The 18,732-nt window shown below is 43.6% G+C and overlaps 2 protein-coding genes across 2 annotated transcripts in view; one reads left to right on the plus strand and one right to left on the minus strand.

The window, feature by feature from the left end:
- The first annotated feature begins 2,861 nt into the window (after nucleotides 1-2,861).
- Nucleotides 2,862-5,321, plus strand: LOC127313769 (lecithin-cholesterol acyltransferase-like 1). The gene is made up of 2 exons (XM_051344239.2): nucleotides 2,862-3,325; nucleotides 4,190-5,321. Exons 1-2 carry the CDS (start codon nucleotides 2,913-2,915, stop codon nucleotides 5,085-5,087), a joined length of 1,311 nt encoding a protein of 436 aa, XP_051200199.1. The 5' UTR covers nucleotides 2,862-2,912; the 3' UTR covers nucleotides 5,088-5,321.
- A 1,873-nt stretch (nucleotides 5,322-7,194) lies between these two features.
- Nucleotides 7,195-18,732, minus strand: part of LOC127315435 (uncharacterized) — a 45,126-nt gene continuing 33,588 nt past the window's right edge. Inside the window, exon 14 of the mRNA XM_071824217.1 lies at nucleotides 7,195-7,415. Within this exon, the coding sequence (XP_071680318.1) occupies nucleotides 7,195-7,415 (221 nt within the window). The remainder of the gene's footprint in view (nucleotides 7,416-18,732) is intronic.

An 18,732-nucleotide genomic window follows, 5' to 3' on the forward strand; every position in this document is an offset into this window, starting at 1 on the left:
AGGAAGAATTTGATATGGTGGTCTTTACGAAAGTTGGTCACCTTGATGTGTACTTGGATGTGGTGCAAAGAATTGGATTTGTTTGGTTTGAAAAAACTTGAAATTCAGGGGCTCAAAGTGGTGACCAGATTGTAAATGGAAGATTTGACCAACATTTCATGTGATCACAAATTGAGTTTGCATTTGATTTGATTTGAGTTTCTTTGATTCCAAAAGTTGTAATAAGTGTTTAGTAACATAATACAACTAATGGTGAAGGCCAATTTGGTCTAGGTCCAAGATTTGCAAAATGTCCATAAGCACATGGGTGTGTGGAATTGGATTTTTCTTATTTTTCCATTTTGGTTCTCTTGATCCAATTGGGCATGTGTGAGGATCTATTTAGGGTTAGATTGAGTTTGCTAAGAGTTTCAAACCATTTGGGAAAAGTGTGGGTGCATAGGTCAAGAATTGATATTATGGCTGAGTGCCACATATGCCTCTATGCATATGTTTAACTTATTTTTGTTTCTCACTTGAATTGGGTTGGTAGCACTAGATTAAGTTGGTTGAGGTATTTCAAATCATCACACAAGGTAGACAAAGCAAAGGTAAAGGTTTTACCAAAAATAGTCATAGGCACCTAGGCCTTTTTCTTATTTAAGATCATTTCTTTTTATTTTGTTTTTTAAAGGTTGGTGATAAGAGAGATGAGGTTTAGGGTTTAGTGGGGTTTACCATGGTTCACCACCATTTAGCAAAGTAGGAAAGGTAAGGTTCAAGATTTACATATTAGGGCTATATGCCCACATATGTCTTTTTCTTTTATTTTTGGTTTCTCATATTTGATACACTTTGTTTTGGGATGGTTAAGGTTTTAGGGTTTTGGAAGTAGGTTCAAAGTAATAGCAAACAATCATGGGAAAACACAAGCATTAAGTATGGGCAATAGGCATAGCACTCTATGTAAGAAAAGTTTTTGTTGGTTCTCCTTTTTGGAAAAAGGAAATTCATTTTCTCTTTGTTTTAAAATTTGAGATGTTACAACTATGAAGAGGAACAACAGTATGAAGATGACGGCCAGCAGGAAGTCTACACCAACTAGGAGTTCTTCTAATGTCAAGCGTTGGCCTGTGGATTAGATAGTCCACGTCTATTACGCTTCCGCTATGTGTGATGTTCGTGGATCAATAGATCAACTATTATTGTAATATTGGATCATGTGATCTACTTTTGTAAGACGATTATGGTTTGTAATGAATGATGACTTATGATATCAACTGTTATGTCTCGCAACAACAGTATTCCTGGGATTGCGATGTATGGCATAATAGGCATCTGGACCTAAAAATCCGGGTGTTGACAGACGCCTTCTTCGCCATTCGCCGGGAGATGGAGCCCGCTAGGTACGAGGGGGATGGGCTGCCTCCCGTGGACAACAACGAGGTCGGCCGGTGGCAATGGTGAGGCAGACGGACCCTCGAGGGTGTGATGAACCACATCTTAGCGGGCGACTACCCCCGCCTGCGATACCCTCAGTTCCAGCTGCCGAAGAAGGGCAGCATCGAGCGCGGCGGCTTTGTTATCCGGACGCCATATCCCCCCTCCCCCCGCGCGGCCGGAGGGGCCAGAGGAGGGACCAGAGTGGAAGGTGCTGTCGGAGTACGCGATGGTCGCCAACGACTATAGGTGCCCCGGCGACCCGAAGGATTTCCCAGGCCAATGCGTGGCCATCTGCGCATCCCTGAAGCCGCCACTGCCGTCGCCGGTGGAGGCTGACATGTCCTACTAGGTGAAGGAGGAGCAGGCCTACAGTGCACGCTGTGGCGGTGACGGCCTAGGTTGCAGCTGTTGCGGTCATCTGTCACCGCCGCGTGTGCCGTCACAGCCTCCGTGGATGCAACCACCACCATCGCCTCGTAGGTTTGAGCCGCGCCCGCCGAGCGACGATGACGGCTCCTCCGACGACATCGACGTCGACTACGAGTACATGTACTATAGGACTAGATATGATATGACTAGTCTTTTATTTCTATAATGAAATAAAAATAATTTTATTCAAAATGTACATCATTTATATGGGGGTCACAGCTGGGGCCGACCGGCCTCATTTTGTGTTTACCGCCGGAGCCTCCCATATGGGCCAAAAATGGGCACGAGGAGTCTATATGGAGAGACGAGTGGAGATGCTCTAACAGCTGATCTTTGCATAATCTTCTTAAATGTTATTCTAATTCGCTAGCTGATCAATCCAACTTACCAGTAGAATGGGCGGGCACATGTGTATTCATGGGAGTATGCAAGTGAATACCTAAATTTTCGTAAACTTTTCAAATTATATCAAAGAACCATCAAAGCTTGTTTACTTCGAGTAAAAATATATCCTTCTTTGAACACAAGGACATGGATAGTTGTTTTGTCACATCAAGTGAATGCGCACCCAGTGGTCATGTGATCGAATAGTACTTCCTCTGTTCATCAAGTGAAGTTAGTTTAGTAGTGAGGAAGCTGTTCAAGTAGGAGTACTCTAACACTTCTCTTCTCTCATTCGCTAGGTGTTCAAGTAGTAGGGAAGATTTGCCACATCAAGTGAATGCACCCTGTGGTCATGTGATCGAATACTACTTCCTCTGGTTCATTAAGTGAAATTAGTTTATGGCTAGTGAAGAAGCTGTTCAAGTAGGAGTACTCTAACACTTCTCTTCTCTCATTCGCTAGGTGTTCAAGTAGTAGGGAAGATTCGGGCTTACCACGTGGAGTCAATGCATGTATACGGATTTCTAATCAAATAATAGCAGTAGCACATGGATGGATGGGAGAAATCGATACGGAAGATGGCGTTGCGTCGGCAAGGGTGGGACGGAACGTGAGCCTCCCTCCTAAGGACAACACTACAAAACTAGCTGCTGGTATCAGCAACGATTATTGCAGCAATGGCCATGAACACAGCTTTTGTTAGACTGCTACAACTGCTACTGCTGCTCCTACCGCCTTCCCTCCGTGATTACCTGTGGGCGGCGCCTAGTGACCATGGCGTGGGTCAGAAGCTCCAAGTCTACCATCCCATAATCATGAGCGCTGGCATCAGCTGCCCCGTTCTGGAGGCGCGGCTCACCGACGCCTACACTCCGTCGCTGCCGCGATGCGGTGCGTTCAAAGGGAAGGGATGGTTCCCGCTGTGGAACAGCAAACAGGACCTGGTCGACCACGACTATGTATCCTGCTTCGAGGAGCAGATGAGCCTTGTTTTCGATCCCGTCACCAACGACTACCGGAACCAGCCTGGCGTCGAGACTCGCGTTCCAGACTTCGGCTCCGCATATGGATTCTCCTACAAGGACGATAGGTAAGTTTCTAGCAAGTCATGGTTTTATCCATCTCAACATAGGCTGAAGACGATGTTAGAACTTTTACTAGTGGCGTTCTTGCTGCCTCCAGCCAGTTTAGACAAGCCATTTGAATATACACATCGCGAGAGATCCTACGCAGATGTGAGGCACTTTAATTTTTCTCCATTACCACGCCACAAAGCACACCCACTTGTTTCTTTTCTATTTCCAGTTCATCCACGCCTCATATGAACTTATCTCTCTCCTACTTGCTTAGGAGCAAAGCTAGAAGCTTAAGCTAATACTCCTCCATTTCTGATAACAAGGCCCATAACTTTTTTCAAAAGTAAAAAATGTAGAGCTTGAATAAGTTTCTAGAGAAATTATCAATAAAACACTAACTATATATATATCATATGAAAATTTAATATATTGATTTTATATTGTAATATTTTTCTTCTAAGAATTTGGTGAAAGTTTAAACAGTTTGACTTCTTAGAAAATATCCTTCTGGCAGTAATAGGTACACCGATGGAAAAAACATATGGCGAGGGAAATCATATTCCTTTTACATCCATCTCTTTTATTGTGATATTCGTTTGCACATCTGGCCTCATTTTTTTCAGAATCTTAAAACCACAAATAGGACTCAACCATTAGTATTAAGGAATCTACATTTCACATTTTGTGGTTGGAGATATTAATCTGTATTTTGTCGGGAATAAATAGGTTGTAATGATAAATATCTTTGGGTAGTCGCTACCATATTCCGTTTCTTAAAAAAAAAGCTTTCAGAGCCGCACTAGTTATCCTCCCTTGTATTTCCATTCATTTTTTAATATATACTTCTAGGCTTGGACACTGATTAAAATTATCTCCAGCTGCCCATTTTGTTGTAACGTTAAGCTCCGCAATGAACTGGAAGCACTTGGATATCGGGACGGAGATACCCTTTTCGGTGTGCCTTATGACATACGGCATGCTCCACCACGGCCTGGCCAGCCTTCTGAGGTGTACTCGGAGTACTTTGCTCGTGTGAAGGATCTGGTGCACAATGCAAGTGCGAAGAATGGGAACAAACCGGTTATCTTCGTCGGTCATAGCTTTGGTGGCAAGCTCATCCTCGACTTCGTGAATTCTACCGCGCTTTCATGGAGGAAACAATTCATCAAGCACCTTATTCTACTCTCGCCAACTCCTCCTACAGGTTTTCTGGAGGCACTCAAAAACCTCGCATCGGGACCGAGCTGCATTCATTTCGATGCCGCTCCGCACCTTGCTTTGCGTACGATGTGGTGGTCATTCGCAAGTTCCCTTCTATCTCTTCCATCACCAACGGTGTTTGCCCACGAGCCACTCATAATCACCAAACACAGGAACTACTCGGCATATGACTATCCAGATTTTCTTGCGGCACTCGGTTTCAGTATGAAAGGAATGTTGCCCTTTACTAAATGGGTGTTTCCCACAAATATGAGCGTTGAGGCGCCAATGGTTCCAACGACATATCTCAGCGGTTTTGGCATTCAAACTATAAATCAGGTGGTATTTTGGGATGGCAACTTCGATGTCTACCCAGAAAATGTGTATGGCAACGGAGATGGAGTTGTCAATTGGAATAGTGTGTTGGTATTCGCCAATGAACTCAAAAGGCAGCACTGTTCGAAGAACATACTCTTTAAATTCATCAAGATTCCTAATGTTACGCATGGTGAAATTTCCAGTCAAGACAATTCTCTCAAGATAATTATGGCTGAAATTTTAGAAGCTAATTCTTGAATATGTGTGTGTTACTTATGTCTTGTTGGTGAGGGAAGATAGCAACTACTCCTGATATTTCACCACCTTCTTATATGCTGAAGTTTGGACCTTTCTGCGACGAGATTCCTCCTAAAGATGAGGTGAAGCCTAATTTCGAAACACCTCCAATGCTACTTCTATTTGGTCTTGAAGTCATGATTAAGAATTATGTTTGAGTAATGTTTTGATTTCAGCTAAGCCATTTTATTTTCATCTTGGTTTCATTTTTGTGAGTTTCTATTCGGGTATGTCCACGTACAATTTTAGTTCGGCCACTTGAGCCTTAGTTGTGGCGTAGAGCCACTCTCACCCATGCTTCATCGGAGTGACCCTGTAAAGGGATCATTATATTCGCCATTGCATCTTAGGCTATAATTTTTTTAGTTTGAGTATAAATCTGAAAAGTCCCAATGTTTGGGGGGGGGGGGGGGGGGGGTATCGTTGTATTTGCATGCTGTTTTTAAAGATATAATGTTGTTCAATGTGTGGGGGTTAATTCCGATCAATTCCAGCTCGAGGAGTTAAAGTCTTAAAGAGGATTTGATTTGATCTACTCGCTCTGTCTATATTATTTAATGCTGAAATGGATGTATCTACAACTAAAATGTGTCTATATACATCTATATTAGCATTAAATAATATAAATCGGAGGGAGTACCTTAGATTAAATTCCCTTGTTGATATATTTTTCGTTCTTCGGTCGCCATGAAAGATTGGACCTAATAAAACCTCTTTTGAATCACTTGGTATTAGATTTGTCAAGTTTTTCACGGTGATTTCCTGCTGAGATTTTATCATCTCTTGGTTCGGCTGAGTTTGCTACGAAGGCAATCTGTCAAAACATCGCTCATGTTCTGATTATCTACTGATTATTTGGCCCGCTGTCGGGGCTTCTAGCAGGACACCAGCCTATCTACTGTTGTATCGGGTGCAGAGTCGATTCACGCCGTCATCCGCGACACGGTTTCTTCTTTGCCGAAGTGTCGAGCACTGCTTTGAAACTCTCGCGCGGTGCATTGTTCGCCCAGGTCAAAAACGACAAAGATAACCCTTTGCCTAAACAATTTAAAACCTTCGACTAAAGTATTTCACAAATTAACCCTTTTAGGTTGCGGATATCAACGGTGTGCTACCCTCTACATGGTAGCACTGAGTTGCGGGGCGTTGTGGAACTGCCAGCATGGCACACCCTGACCTAGCGATCCATACGGTAGCACCGTTGTCCGAGCTGCTATCATTTATACACTAGCGTCGTTGTCTGTGATGCTACGCTGATAGAGCTTTTGGAGAATATACTAGGCTCGGATTGGCAGAATTTTCTACGTCCAAGAGGGTAGCGTCTTAGTCTATACATAAGACAAAGGAAGAAGGAAAAAAGAAACAATCAAATGGTCTACCCAGTCAACCAATGCTTCCTTATTCGTAGGTTTAACTCTATGGACAATAAGTCCAAGATCCTTTTTTAAAACAGCCCTCCTAGACTGGAGCGATGGCCCATCCGTGCCAAAACTAACCCATCTTCTTTTCGCTGATGACAATATAGTTAGGCAACTGTGGAAAGTTTTCATGCATTACGGAGGGTTCTCCTTGACTATGAAGCTGCGTCAGGGCAAAGACTGCCTCCAAACGTCGTCTATTTTCTATGGAAGTGAATTCCACTTTTTACCCCCTAAGATCAATTTTATGCCACTTTTTACCCAATTTAAAAGAAATTCCTCAAAACTACCCCATTTAGCATACTTTTTTCCATTTTTTACCCATTTCTATATTTTGCCCCGTCCTGTCCGATGGGTCCCACCCAAAGTATGACGTGTCGCGTCCTAGTCAGGAGCCGAGCTGAACCAATTTAGTCAGGGGGTCACAAATTTAGTCGGAGTAAAGTAGTTCCTTAATAATTAGCATTCAGAGACATTCATAAACCAAATATAGATCTTATACGATATTTTTACATCCAGAAGCAAAGCCAGACACACATTCGTGGCTTCACTAGAAACAACTCGCTCCCTTGAGCCTTAGATACTACAGAGCTAGGACACACCTTCAGGTTCAGTGATAGCAATGAGAACAACCGCCGATAGAACCGGAGCTAGGACACCGGTACACCAAAGTTGCTGCTCTTCTTCCACACGAAGACCACACCGGTGCCGGTGGCCATTGCACCCGTGGAGCCGTAGCCTGCGGCCGTAGCACCCGTGACACCGCCACCGGTGCTCCGCTGCTGCACGAAGTCCTCTCTCACTAGACGCGTATCGCTCACCCCGTCCAAATTCGCGTTCTTCAATGTCTTGGGCAGCTCGGCCCCTTCGGCTTCATGCGCTTATCTCCAAAATGAAGGAACAGGGCAGCTGCTTTAGCACCGGCCGCTGCTGATTCAGTACCGTTCGTTGTGGTTGAATCCCTTGCTCGTGGAGAGGGGAAATTTGTGACGCCCTGACTAAATCGGCTCAGCTCGGCTCAAGAAACTGACTAGGACACCACACATCATACTTTGAGTGGGACCCACCGAACAGGACGGGGCAAAATATAGAAAGGTGTAAAAATGGAAGAAAGTATGCTAAATGGGGTAGTTTTGAGGAATTTCAGTTAAATTGGGTAAAAAATGGCACAAAATTAATCTTAGGGGGCAGCCCTGAGAGGAAGCAAGAGATCAAGCAAGACATTGGTGTCGATAGTGAAGCGCTCAATGAGTGTTATGGTCTACCGACAGTGGTGGGGCAATCCAAAGATGGTTGCTTACAATATATTACTGAAAATTCCAAGGCTAGCGGATGGAAAGGACAAGGTCTCTCCATGAAAGGCAAGGAAATTCTGGTCAAATCAGTCCTTCAGGCGACGCCGACCTATCGTATGAACTGTTTTAGACTCAATAGAAGCAATGCAAGAAGTTGAGCTCGATCTCCTCCAACTTCCAGTGGGGTGAGGCTGATGGCTCCCTGAAGGTGCATTGAATTTCTTGGGACAGGATGTGTTCACCAAAAGGATTAGGTGGTATGGGGTTCAGAGAGACTTCGAAGCCTTTAACCAGGCTTCGCCAAGCTTCTCAGAGCAAGTACAATAGAGTCTAGTCAGCTGACTATAAGGCATTAAATAATATATTTTAGATGAGTTGGAAGAGAGAGAAGAGGAAAGAGAAGGGAGGTGGGCTACTATGCAATAGCCAGCTCTTGCACGTGCTCCTAGGCACTTTGTGAGAGTGAAATGTGGGCCATATGTTAGTAAAGTACTCCATTAGTATAGCCAACTATTGTACATGTTAGCTATATGATGACTACAAGTGACATGTCATCTTGTTATAGCCAGCAGTTGACTGTACTATTGGAATTGCTCTCAAAGATGTCCAAGCTATGCAGGAGGTTTCCGGAAAGCGGTCCAGAAATGTGTGTAAAGCAACATTTTAACCAGATCTGTAGCGTGATCTGCAGATGTGCTCGACAAGCTTGCCTACCACTGCGTCAACTGCCTGGCCTCTTAGGAAGACCGTTCTAGCCTCGGAAGGCACTTTCTGTGCCTCTTTGCAGGCTTCCGACGAGTGCGGGACATGTTCGCCCCCCAAACGGCATGCTCGCCACTTGGCGTACGGACATTGGAACTTCTGCGAATGCATTAAATGTTGCAACACGCGTAATAGCCGTTGCACGCGCAGTAGGACGACAAGGGGCGCAATTGGTAGGTCGTAGTCCTTTTGGGGCTCCCGGGGGCCAGGCGCTGGGGGGCTAGGACGTGGTGGAACGGGCCAAAAACCATGTTCTCCATTTCGTTTGGTTGCCCACGAGAGAATTTTGACGGTTCAAGAGAGAAATGTATTCGGTTGTTTGGTCGGCTACGTAAACACACTTAGCTCAATTCTGACCACCCGGTTGTGCGTTTGGTTGTGTAGCATTGAGACGCTATGGTAACCTGGTTGTGTAGCACTGAGGCGCTATGGTAAACTCCCATGAGTGGTGACGTTACCATAACAACATCAAGAACACGGTGACTAGCAAGAACACCACGACGAACATCAAAGAACGCCATGAATAACAACAAGAACAATACGTAGAAGACAACAAAACATGTTCATACAAACTAACGGTACGAATAGCAGTAATAATGTTCATATGACCACGGTACGGACAACTACAAACTAAGGGCAGCATCGACCACTCGTCACCCTCGCCAGACCTCTTCATGCAGTAGGGTGTTGCGGGCACCTACCAACAACCTCGCAACATGAGTAGTCGAAGGCGACCACTCTGTACTCCCTTCCACTCAGCTTCTTAAAGAGGAGCAGGCCTTGCCGCTAACCTCCTTGATGTTCATCTCACCCTGGTACCCTGTGGTGGTCTTGACGATCATCTTCCCAGGTACCGGACCAAGATAAGGCCTGGGCATCTGGGAGTGGGAGCATACCTATCCCTAGAGCCATGAGCACCTTACAAAAGTGGGTAGGCGACATATCCTCATGGAATTGGCCCACGGTCGGTGGTCGTTCCCTAGGCCTCTTGCTTGAGCCCTTTTCAGGTACCTCTAGAGGCACTCAGATGCACAAAGTCTACAAAAAAGGAGGATTAGTGGTCACTATACCAACATGGTTGGCTTATCCTTACGGTATGCCTCACACAAATGACCTTGCGGTGACAATGAATCTTTCCGACCAAATGCTATGCATATTGTTGAGTATTTGTACAATGCTCATCTCCAGATTGATTCATTGTGCCACCAATATGTGTCCACATTTTTAATCATTGGCATAGTATGTTAAGCATTTGTAAGTTACCGTAGCAAGCTCAGAGATTTCTCAACAATGTGCAAGCTATGAAAATTTGTGCCACATTATAATCACATGACCAATATGTTAATCATTTGTAAATTAGCCTCATACAATGTAGCAAATAAACCTGAGAAATGTCCTGCAAGACCTTAGACAAGACCTTAGAGAATACAGGTTGTTAGTGGACGGCCCAATGTATTACAAGGCATTTTTAGCTCGTAGTGTGCTACTATTTTAAAACCATTGGCCAAAAACAAACTATACAACCCAATTTTAATGGCCTCATACAATGTAGCAAACAGCGTAGAGTGAATAAAATCAACGCCTCATAAGTGCAACCTAAAAAATCTAACTGGCAAGCTAAGCCCTAGGTCTACTGAACCAACAGAAAATTGCACAAATCAATTAGAAGCCGAAGAACATGAAGAACAACACGAATGTCACAAAGAGAATCAACCGCGGAACAGTAACCCGATGGAACCCTAACCCTACTGGATCTGCTATGCATGTCACAAATCTCACGCCAGCAAGCCATATACGGGTAGATCTACTGGCCAGTGAGGGATTTTGGAAGCCTTACAGACATAGCCTAGCCACCGTAGGTCGAAGTTGAGGCGGTGTAGGGGTAGCGGAGGAGGCGAGGAATCATCGATCAAAGTCGAAGCAGCGAGGCGGCGGGGAATCGGTGATGATACACAAACTCCACCGTCGATCTACGCCTCGTCGCCTGCAGAGGAACCGCCGAGGGGTTTGGGGAATGTAGTGATACAAGAGAGAGTGAGAGGAGGAAGATGGCGGTGAGGGGAGTTTATGGCACGTGACACACATACGCGGCATCTCGCTCTGCTTCCTCACGCGTGCTGGGGAAGCCTCACTCTGCACTCCACGGCGCCTGCATCTTTGGAAATAGTCGAATGGGTAAAAACCGATGTATCCCTTATGTTTTTCTTCTTGATTGAGCTTGAAACACTTGGCACCCTTTGCTGGAAAGAAAAAGGGATATCGTGCATCCTCGGTGTATGTGTGTCTGCTGACACGCGATACTACAACAGGACCCCCCCCCCCCTGTAGCAACACATCTATGTGTTGCCAAATGTTCATATAAGCATTGTTATGGTCTACACCAACGGATGTATATGCGTTGCCGTTGGTGCCGTTGCAAGGGTCTACAACAACACAAAAACATCCGTTGGTAATCAGCGTGCATAAGCGTTGTAAGATAGCAACGTATATAAGGATAGGCTAACAACACCTCGTATGCGTTGGTGGTATCATGCAGGAATGAGTTTTGAGACTCATATGCGTTGCTGGTATCATGCAGGAATGAGTTTTGAGACTGGCATCACACTACATATAACATGATCAATAAATAATATGTTGTCCATATCTATTAGTACTCACAAAGTCAATGCACATAGTGCGGAGGAGCCACGATATAGGAAAAAACATTTCATATAATATATTGACTATGTTCAATAACAAAGAACAACATTCAATGAACACAAATTATCAGGTACTTGCACCATTACAAATATATTCTGTTTCAAAATAGAAAATTAACATGACATTCTAAAACTAATTTAAGCAATCCAGCAGTAGCATCCATCATCATCTTGCAATGAACATTGATGTCTACGGGTGCTTCTATTCTTGTAGACAGTGTTGGACCTCCAAGAGCAGAGGTTTGTAGAACAGCAGCAAGTTTCCCTTAAGTGGATCACCCAAGGTTTATCGAACTCAGGGAGGAAGAGGTCAAAGATATCCCTCTCATGCAACCCTGCAACCACAAAGCAAAAGTCTCTTGTGTCCCCAACACACCTAATACACTTGTCAGATGTATAGGTGCACTAGTTCGGCGAAGAGATAATGAAATACAGGTGGTATGAATATATATGAGCAGTAGTAACGACACAAGAAAATAGCTTGATGCTACAACTGGCGTGTGGTTGATGGTGGTAATATTGCAGGCAGTACAAATGCAGTAGAACAGTAAACAAGCGATGATTCCAGTATTTGAGAACAAGGCCTAGGGATTATACTTTCACTAGTGGACACTCTCAACATTGATCACATAACAGAATAGATAAATGCTATACTCTACACTCTCATGTTGGATGATGAACACCACTAATTGTGTAGGATTACACGAACCCTCAATGCCGGAGTTAACAAGCTCCACAATATTCGATATTCATGTTTAAATAACCTTAGAGTGCATGATAGATAACCACAACTACACCAAGTACTAACATAGCATGCACACTGTCACCATGACACTATGAAGGAGGCATAGATCACATCAATACTATCATAGCAATAATTAACTTCATAATCTACAAGAGATTACAATCATAACCTACGCCAAGTACTACACGATGCACACACTGTCACCATTACACCGTGCAGGAGAAATAGAGTACTTTAATAACATCACTAGAGTAGCACATAGATTAATAGTGATACAAAACACATTGTAATCATAAAGGGATATAAATAAGCACTTCACTATGCTATTCATAACAGTGAATAAGTATTCTGTGAAATATAGCCTAAGAGACCCACACGGTGCACACACTGTCACCTTTACACACGTGGGACAAGGGGTCTCCGGAGATCACATAAGTAAAATCCACTTGAGTAGCATAATGACATCTAGATTATAAGCATCATCATATGAATCTCAATCATGTAAGGCAGCTCATGAGATTATTGTATTGAAGTACATAGGGAGAGAGATTAACGACATACCTACCGGTACAGCCCTTAGCCTCGATGGAGAACTACTCCCTCCTCATGGGAGACAGCAGCGGTGATGAAGATGGCGATGGAGATGGCAGCGGTGTCGATGGAGAAGCCTTCCGGGGGCACTTCCCCGTCCCGGCGGCGTGCCGGAACAGAGACTTCTGTCCCCCAGATCTTGGCTTCGCGATGACGGCGGCTCTGGAAGGTTTCTCGTACCGTGGCTCTTCCGTCTCGAAGTTTTAGGTCAGGGACCTTTATATAGGCGAAGCGGCGGAGTCGGAAGGTCGACGAGGCGGTGACACACTAGGGGGGCACGGCCCACCCCCTGGCCGCGCCGGCCTATCATCTGGGGCCCACAGGGCCCTCCTCTGGTGGCTCTCGGGTGTTCTGGAAGCTTCGTGGGATTTTAAGACTCTGGGCGTTGATTTCGTCCAATTCCGAGAATATTTCCTTACTAGGATTTCTGAAACCAAAAACAGCAGAAAACAGGAACTGGCACTTCGGCATCTCGTCAATAGGTTAGTTCCGAAAAACACATAAAATCATCATAAAGTGTGAACAAAACATGTAGGTATTGTCATAAAACAAGCATGGAACATCAGAAATTATAGATACGTCGGAGACGTATCAGCATCCCCAAGCTTAGTTCCTACTCGTCCTCGAGTAGGTAAACGATAACAAAGATAATTTCTGAAGTGACATGCTACCAACATAATCTTGATCCAACAATGATGTAAAGCATATGAACTGAGATCAAATCACTCAAAGCAAATGTCTATATTGATATAAGAGATGATACTGCAAGAGTTAAACAAGCTATAAGTTTTCATGAACTATTGCTTCAAAGACATGAAACCGTACAAAGTTCATTAAAGATGTGTTAAGTATCCAGCATAGAAGTTCTATCCTTCATTCCAAGCATCAAGTAAATTTTCACAACATAAGAAGGATTCAGTCAAGTAAACATAAACATGAACGTCATGAATCAACTGTTTCGAAGTCTACTCAACCGGTGAGCGCAAGCATTTGGCATTGGCACCAGGATGTTATGGCATAAAGAACGTTAATGGGGGTTTGGAAGACCAAATGGAAGAAAGTCTTACAAAGCTATAAGTGATCATTAGACAAGAGGAAGCCTTATGATCGAAGCTATGCAAGGAGTAGTGATTGCCATGCAACGGATGCACATAGAGCTATATGTGTATGAAAGCTCTCCAATGGAACTAGTGGGGGTGCATCTAACTTGGTTGCTCACGAAGACCTAGAGCACTTTTGAGGAAGCTCATCATTGGAATATACAACCCAAGTTCTATAGTGTAAATTCCCCACATAGTTATACTAGTAAAACATGAAAACTCTCTCATATGGAGTGTAGGTGCTAAACATGAGCACAAATGATGACTATGAATAATGCAGGTGCTAAAACATGAGCACAAGTGTGGATAAAAGATAGTAATGCTGCCCCTTTTTTCTTTATTCTCTTTTTTTCTTTTTCTTTTTCTTTTCTTTTCTGTTTTTTTCTTTCTTTTCTTTTTCTCTTTTTGATGGCCTCCATGGCTCTTTTCACTTTTAGGGGCAACATCCTAATATGACAACACACTTTTTGGTACAAATAACTCATAATGAATAAAACATGGTGTATAAAACTGTATGCCTCTGCCAGTGTAGCAGGATGTGCAATGATCTAGCATAACATGGGTAAACCACACATCAGCTGTATAGGATCATGCAAAGCAATATATAAATAATGAATGACAACATGGCATGTAATGTAAAATGGAAGTTGTATGGCAATATATCTCGGAACAGCTATGGAAATGTTGTGGTAGGTAGGTATGGTGGCTGTTTTGAGGAGATGTATGGGCTTATGTGTAGGAGAACAAGAGAAAGTACTCCCACGGGTTTGGATGTACCGGCGAAGTATGCACAATTCTCAATGTGAGCAAAAGGCAATGCACAGTACCGAAGAGGCTAGCAAATTTGGATGGTGGAAGTGCCAAAAACCGTAGCTTAACATTAGTCAAAAAGAACTCACAAGCTTATTGCAAACATTTAGCAGGTTCAACATTAAGAGCATGATTAAAATTTACTCCAAGGAGGGCCGTTCACGGTGGCACAAGTACCCCGCTAGCTCCCTCGACCTTCAGCACAACTTAGTTATTACGATGAACTCTCAGACATGGAAAGCTATCAAGTCCAACTACACCTTCAACTATTTAAATAGAATTTGTAGTACGGCACAAGCTTAAAGACAACAATCCACTACTAATTTTAACTTATTTATCCAGCAAGCCTTACCATCTAAATACCTCAAAATGTTTGCAAAGAATCAAGTTATCAAAGCTCAATGATCTACAAGATTATGCAAGTGTTTCATTATACCACTACCACATGTAGCATTTCCCGAACCAACCAAATAACAATGAACGAAGCAGTTTCTACCTTCGCCATGAACATTAAAAGCTAAGAACACATGTGTTCCTATGAACCAGAGGAGCGTGTCTCTCTCCCACACAAGCATGAATTTATTCAAGGAATGAAAATAACAAAACTAAATAAAACACACAGACGCTCCAAGTAAAGTACATAAGATGTGACCGAATAAAAATATAGTTTCAAGAGAAGTGACCTGATAATTTTGTCGATGAAGAAGGGGATGCCTTGGGCATCCCCAAGCTTAGATGCTTGAGTCTTCTTGAAATATGCAGGGATGAACCACCGGGGCATCCCCAAGCTTAGAGCTTTCACTCTCCTTGATCATATTGTATCATCTCCCTCTCTTGATCCTTGAAAACTTCGTCCACACCAAACTCAAAACAACTCATTAGAGGGTTAGTGCACAATCAAATTTCACATGTTCAGAGGTGAAATAATCATTCTTAACACTTCTGGACATTGCACAAAGCTACTGAAAGTTAATGGAATAGAAAAATCCATCAAGCATAGCAAAACAGGCAATGCGAAATAAAAGGCAGAATCTGTCAAAACAGAACAGTCCGTAAAGACGAATTTCTAAGAGGCACCAGACTTGCTCAAATGAAAATGCCCAAATTGAATGAAAGTTGCGTACATATCTGAGGATCACTCACGTATATTGGCAGAATTTTGTGAGTTACCTACAGAGAATTAGGCCCAGATTCGTGACAGCAAGAAATCTGTTTCTGCGCAGTAATCCAAATCTAGTATGAACCTTACTATCAAAGACTTTACTTGGCACAACAATGCAATAAAACAAAGATAAGGATAGGTTGCTACAGTAGTAACAACTTCCAAGACACAAATATAAAACAAAGTACTGTAGTAAAATAAACACATGGGTTATCTCCCAAGAAGTGCTTTCTTTATGGCCATTAAGATGGGCTCAACAGTTTTAATGATGCACTCGCAAGAAATAGTATTTGAAGCAAAAGAGAGCATCAAAAAGCAAATTAAAAATAAATTTAAGTCTAACATGCTTCCTATGCATAGGAATCTTGTAAATAAACAAGTTATGTAGGCATAATGCAACAGGCATAGGAAAACTAGACAAGCTCAACTTCAAAATTTTAAGCATATAGAGAGGTGTTTTAGTAACATGAAAATTTCTACCACCATATTTTCCTCTCTCATAATAATGTCCAGTAGCATCATGAGCAAACTCAACAATATAACTATCACATAAATCATTCTTATCATGAGTCTCATGCATAAAATTATTACTACCCACATAAGCATAATCAATTTTATTAGTTGTAGTGGGAGCAAATTCAACAAAGTAGCTATCATTATTATTCTCATCATCAAATATAGGAGGCATATTATAATCATAATCAAATTCATCCTCCATAACAGGCGGCACCAAAAGACTACTATCATTATAATCATCATAAATTGGAGGCAAAGTATCATCAAAGTAGATTTCCTCCTCAATGCTTGGGGGACTAAAAGTATCATGCTCATCAAAACCAGCTTCCTCAAGCTTAGAATTTTCCATATCATTAGCAACAATGGTGTTCAAAGTGTTCATACTAATATGTTCCATGGGTTTTTTAATTTTTGAATCAAACCATCCATGTCTTAACTCAGGAAAAAGAATAAAAAGCTCCATGTTGCTTTCCATTATGCCAAACTAGTGTAAAACAAGAAACAAAAAGATGCAATTGCAGGATCTAAAGGAAATAGCTTCGAGTACTTACAACGGTGCCGGAAAATAGCTTAGTAGCCGAGATCCGGAGTGTGAGTACCTTTTACCTTTCCTCCCCGGCAACGGCGCCAGAAAAGTATGCTTGATGTCTACGGGTGCTTCTATTCTTGTAGACAGTGTTGGGCCTCCAAGAGCAGAGGTTTGTAGAACAGCAGTGACATAGGCATCCCAAATGGGCTTGCCGAAGATAGTACCCGGGGTTTACTGAAGGCCCACTACCCGAAGAATAAGAAGATTCGGGAGCCCAAGATATATTAAGGAAAGTTAAGAGTTGTAATAGGAAGTATTGTTTGTAATCTGGCGGGATGAGTTAGAAACCGTCCCGGACTCTGTAACTTGTATAGCACGAATCCCTCGGCTCCACCTCCTATATAAAGGGGGAGTCGAGGAACGAAGAGGGAATCGAATCATTGTCTACAAACCCTAGTTTTCACAATCGTCGAGTACTTTTCGGCTGAAACCTTCGAGATCTACTTGCCCTCTACTTCCAACTAAACCCTAGCCTACAATCCATAGGCATTGACAAGTTGATACCTTGTCAATTGGCGCCGTCTGTGGGAACTAGAGGCGTAAGGATCTGATCTCGATGGCACGTTCAAGATCTTCGACATCGTCAACCGCGAGCAATACAATGGATCGAGGTAAACAGATCGCTGCTGGTCTTGTCGATTTTGTTCCTCACCCACCCTCCCGTTTGGATGCATATGCGTATCTGGCGGAGCCCATGGAGATGACGTTCGGAAGGTTTCACTTTCGCGTCGAGAAGGAGGGATCGTATCGTGTCGAAATTCCGATTTCGTCGGGATCGTCGGCGGTCGATTCTGATTTTTCAAGCTATGCATCGTCAACCGAGTCAGGAGAAGAAGAAACTTCGGCGACACGCTACGTCAGCACCAGAGCAAGAGAGAAACTCGCCAAGATCTTCGGCGACATGTCGTTTGAGTCATCTGCGGACTCATGCATAAGCGATGGCTCAAGCGATGTCGACAGTTACGACTTCATCGACAAATCTATCACAGTGGGCAAGGTCTTCATCAATCTCAACGATGATGTCACCAAACCCAACATAGATCTGAGTACAAAGTATCATCAGATTTATGCCATTGAAGATCAAGAGGAAACATCTGAGGCTTTCGACGATCTGGGAAATCCATACGTCGATCCCTCCAATCTGCGACAAGGCCTGGGCAACAAATACGTCGGGCCAGAGCCGCGAGATAGAGTTCAACTTTCACAAGCAGCGTGGGACAGAGCCGCGAGAGCTATGAACGGTACAGAACCAATGGCTACTACGGCCACACCAGAGGAATTACAAGCATATCAATATAGGCTCGCACGAGCTGCCAGGGAATTGGAAAAACAGACAGCTGAGTTGAACAGGAGAAAGGAGGCAGCTTCTGCATCCAGCAGGAGAAGGGCAGATCTAAGTCGACAATCTAGAACTTCGGGTGATAGCCACAGGGAGGCGCGGAACAGAGCAAGATCAAGGCTGCAACACATACCCGAAGCAGAAAGAGAACACTTGGTCCAAAACCTCGACATGTCCTTCATGTCGATAGATACAAGAGGAAACATCATCCCTAAGACACCAGAAGCTGGGTATATGGCGACACATGCCTTTATCCTTGCATCTAAACCACCTCCAGGTGATCCAAGGGAAACACTGTACAATATGGCGGTAGCAGGAGTTGGAGCTATGGGGACAGCGTTTGTATCAACGCCTCCCGAAGGAGCGGCAAGGCAAAATAGTCCACGACCTGCAGCAGCAACAGCGGCAGCGCCTGAAGGACCAAGTGGAGCAAGAGACACAGCAGCACAAGCAAGGGTCGACAGAGCGCGGCAAAGCAGAAGGGATCATCGGCAATCTCCAGAACTTAACGACGAAGATATGTGCGGCTTACCATGCTTCACGAGGAGAGTCCGAAAAACTCGAGTCCCCTCAGGATTCA

Source organism: Lolium perenne, chromosome 7, assembly GCF_019359855.2.
Source record: "Lolium perenne isolate Kyuss_39 chromosome 7, Kyuss_2.0, whole genome shotgun sequence".
NCBI classification, from domain to species: Eukaryota; Viridiplantae; Streptophyta; class Magnoliopsida; order Poales; family Poaceae; genus Lolium; species Lolium perenne.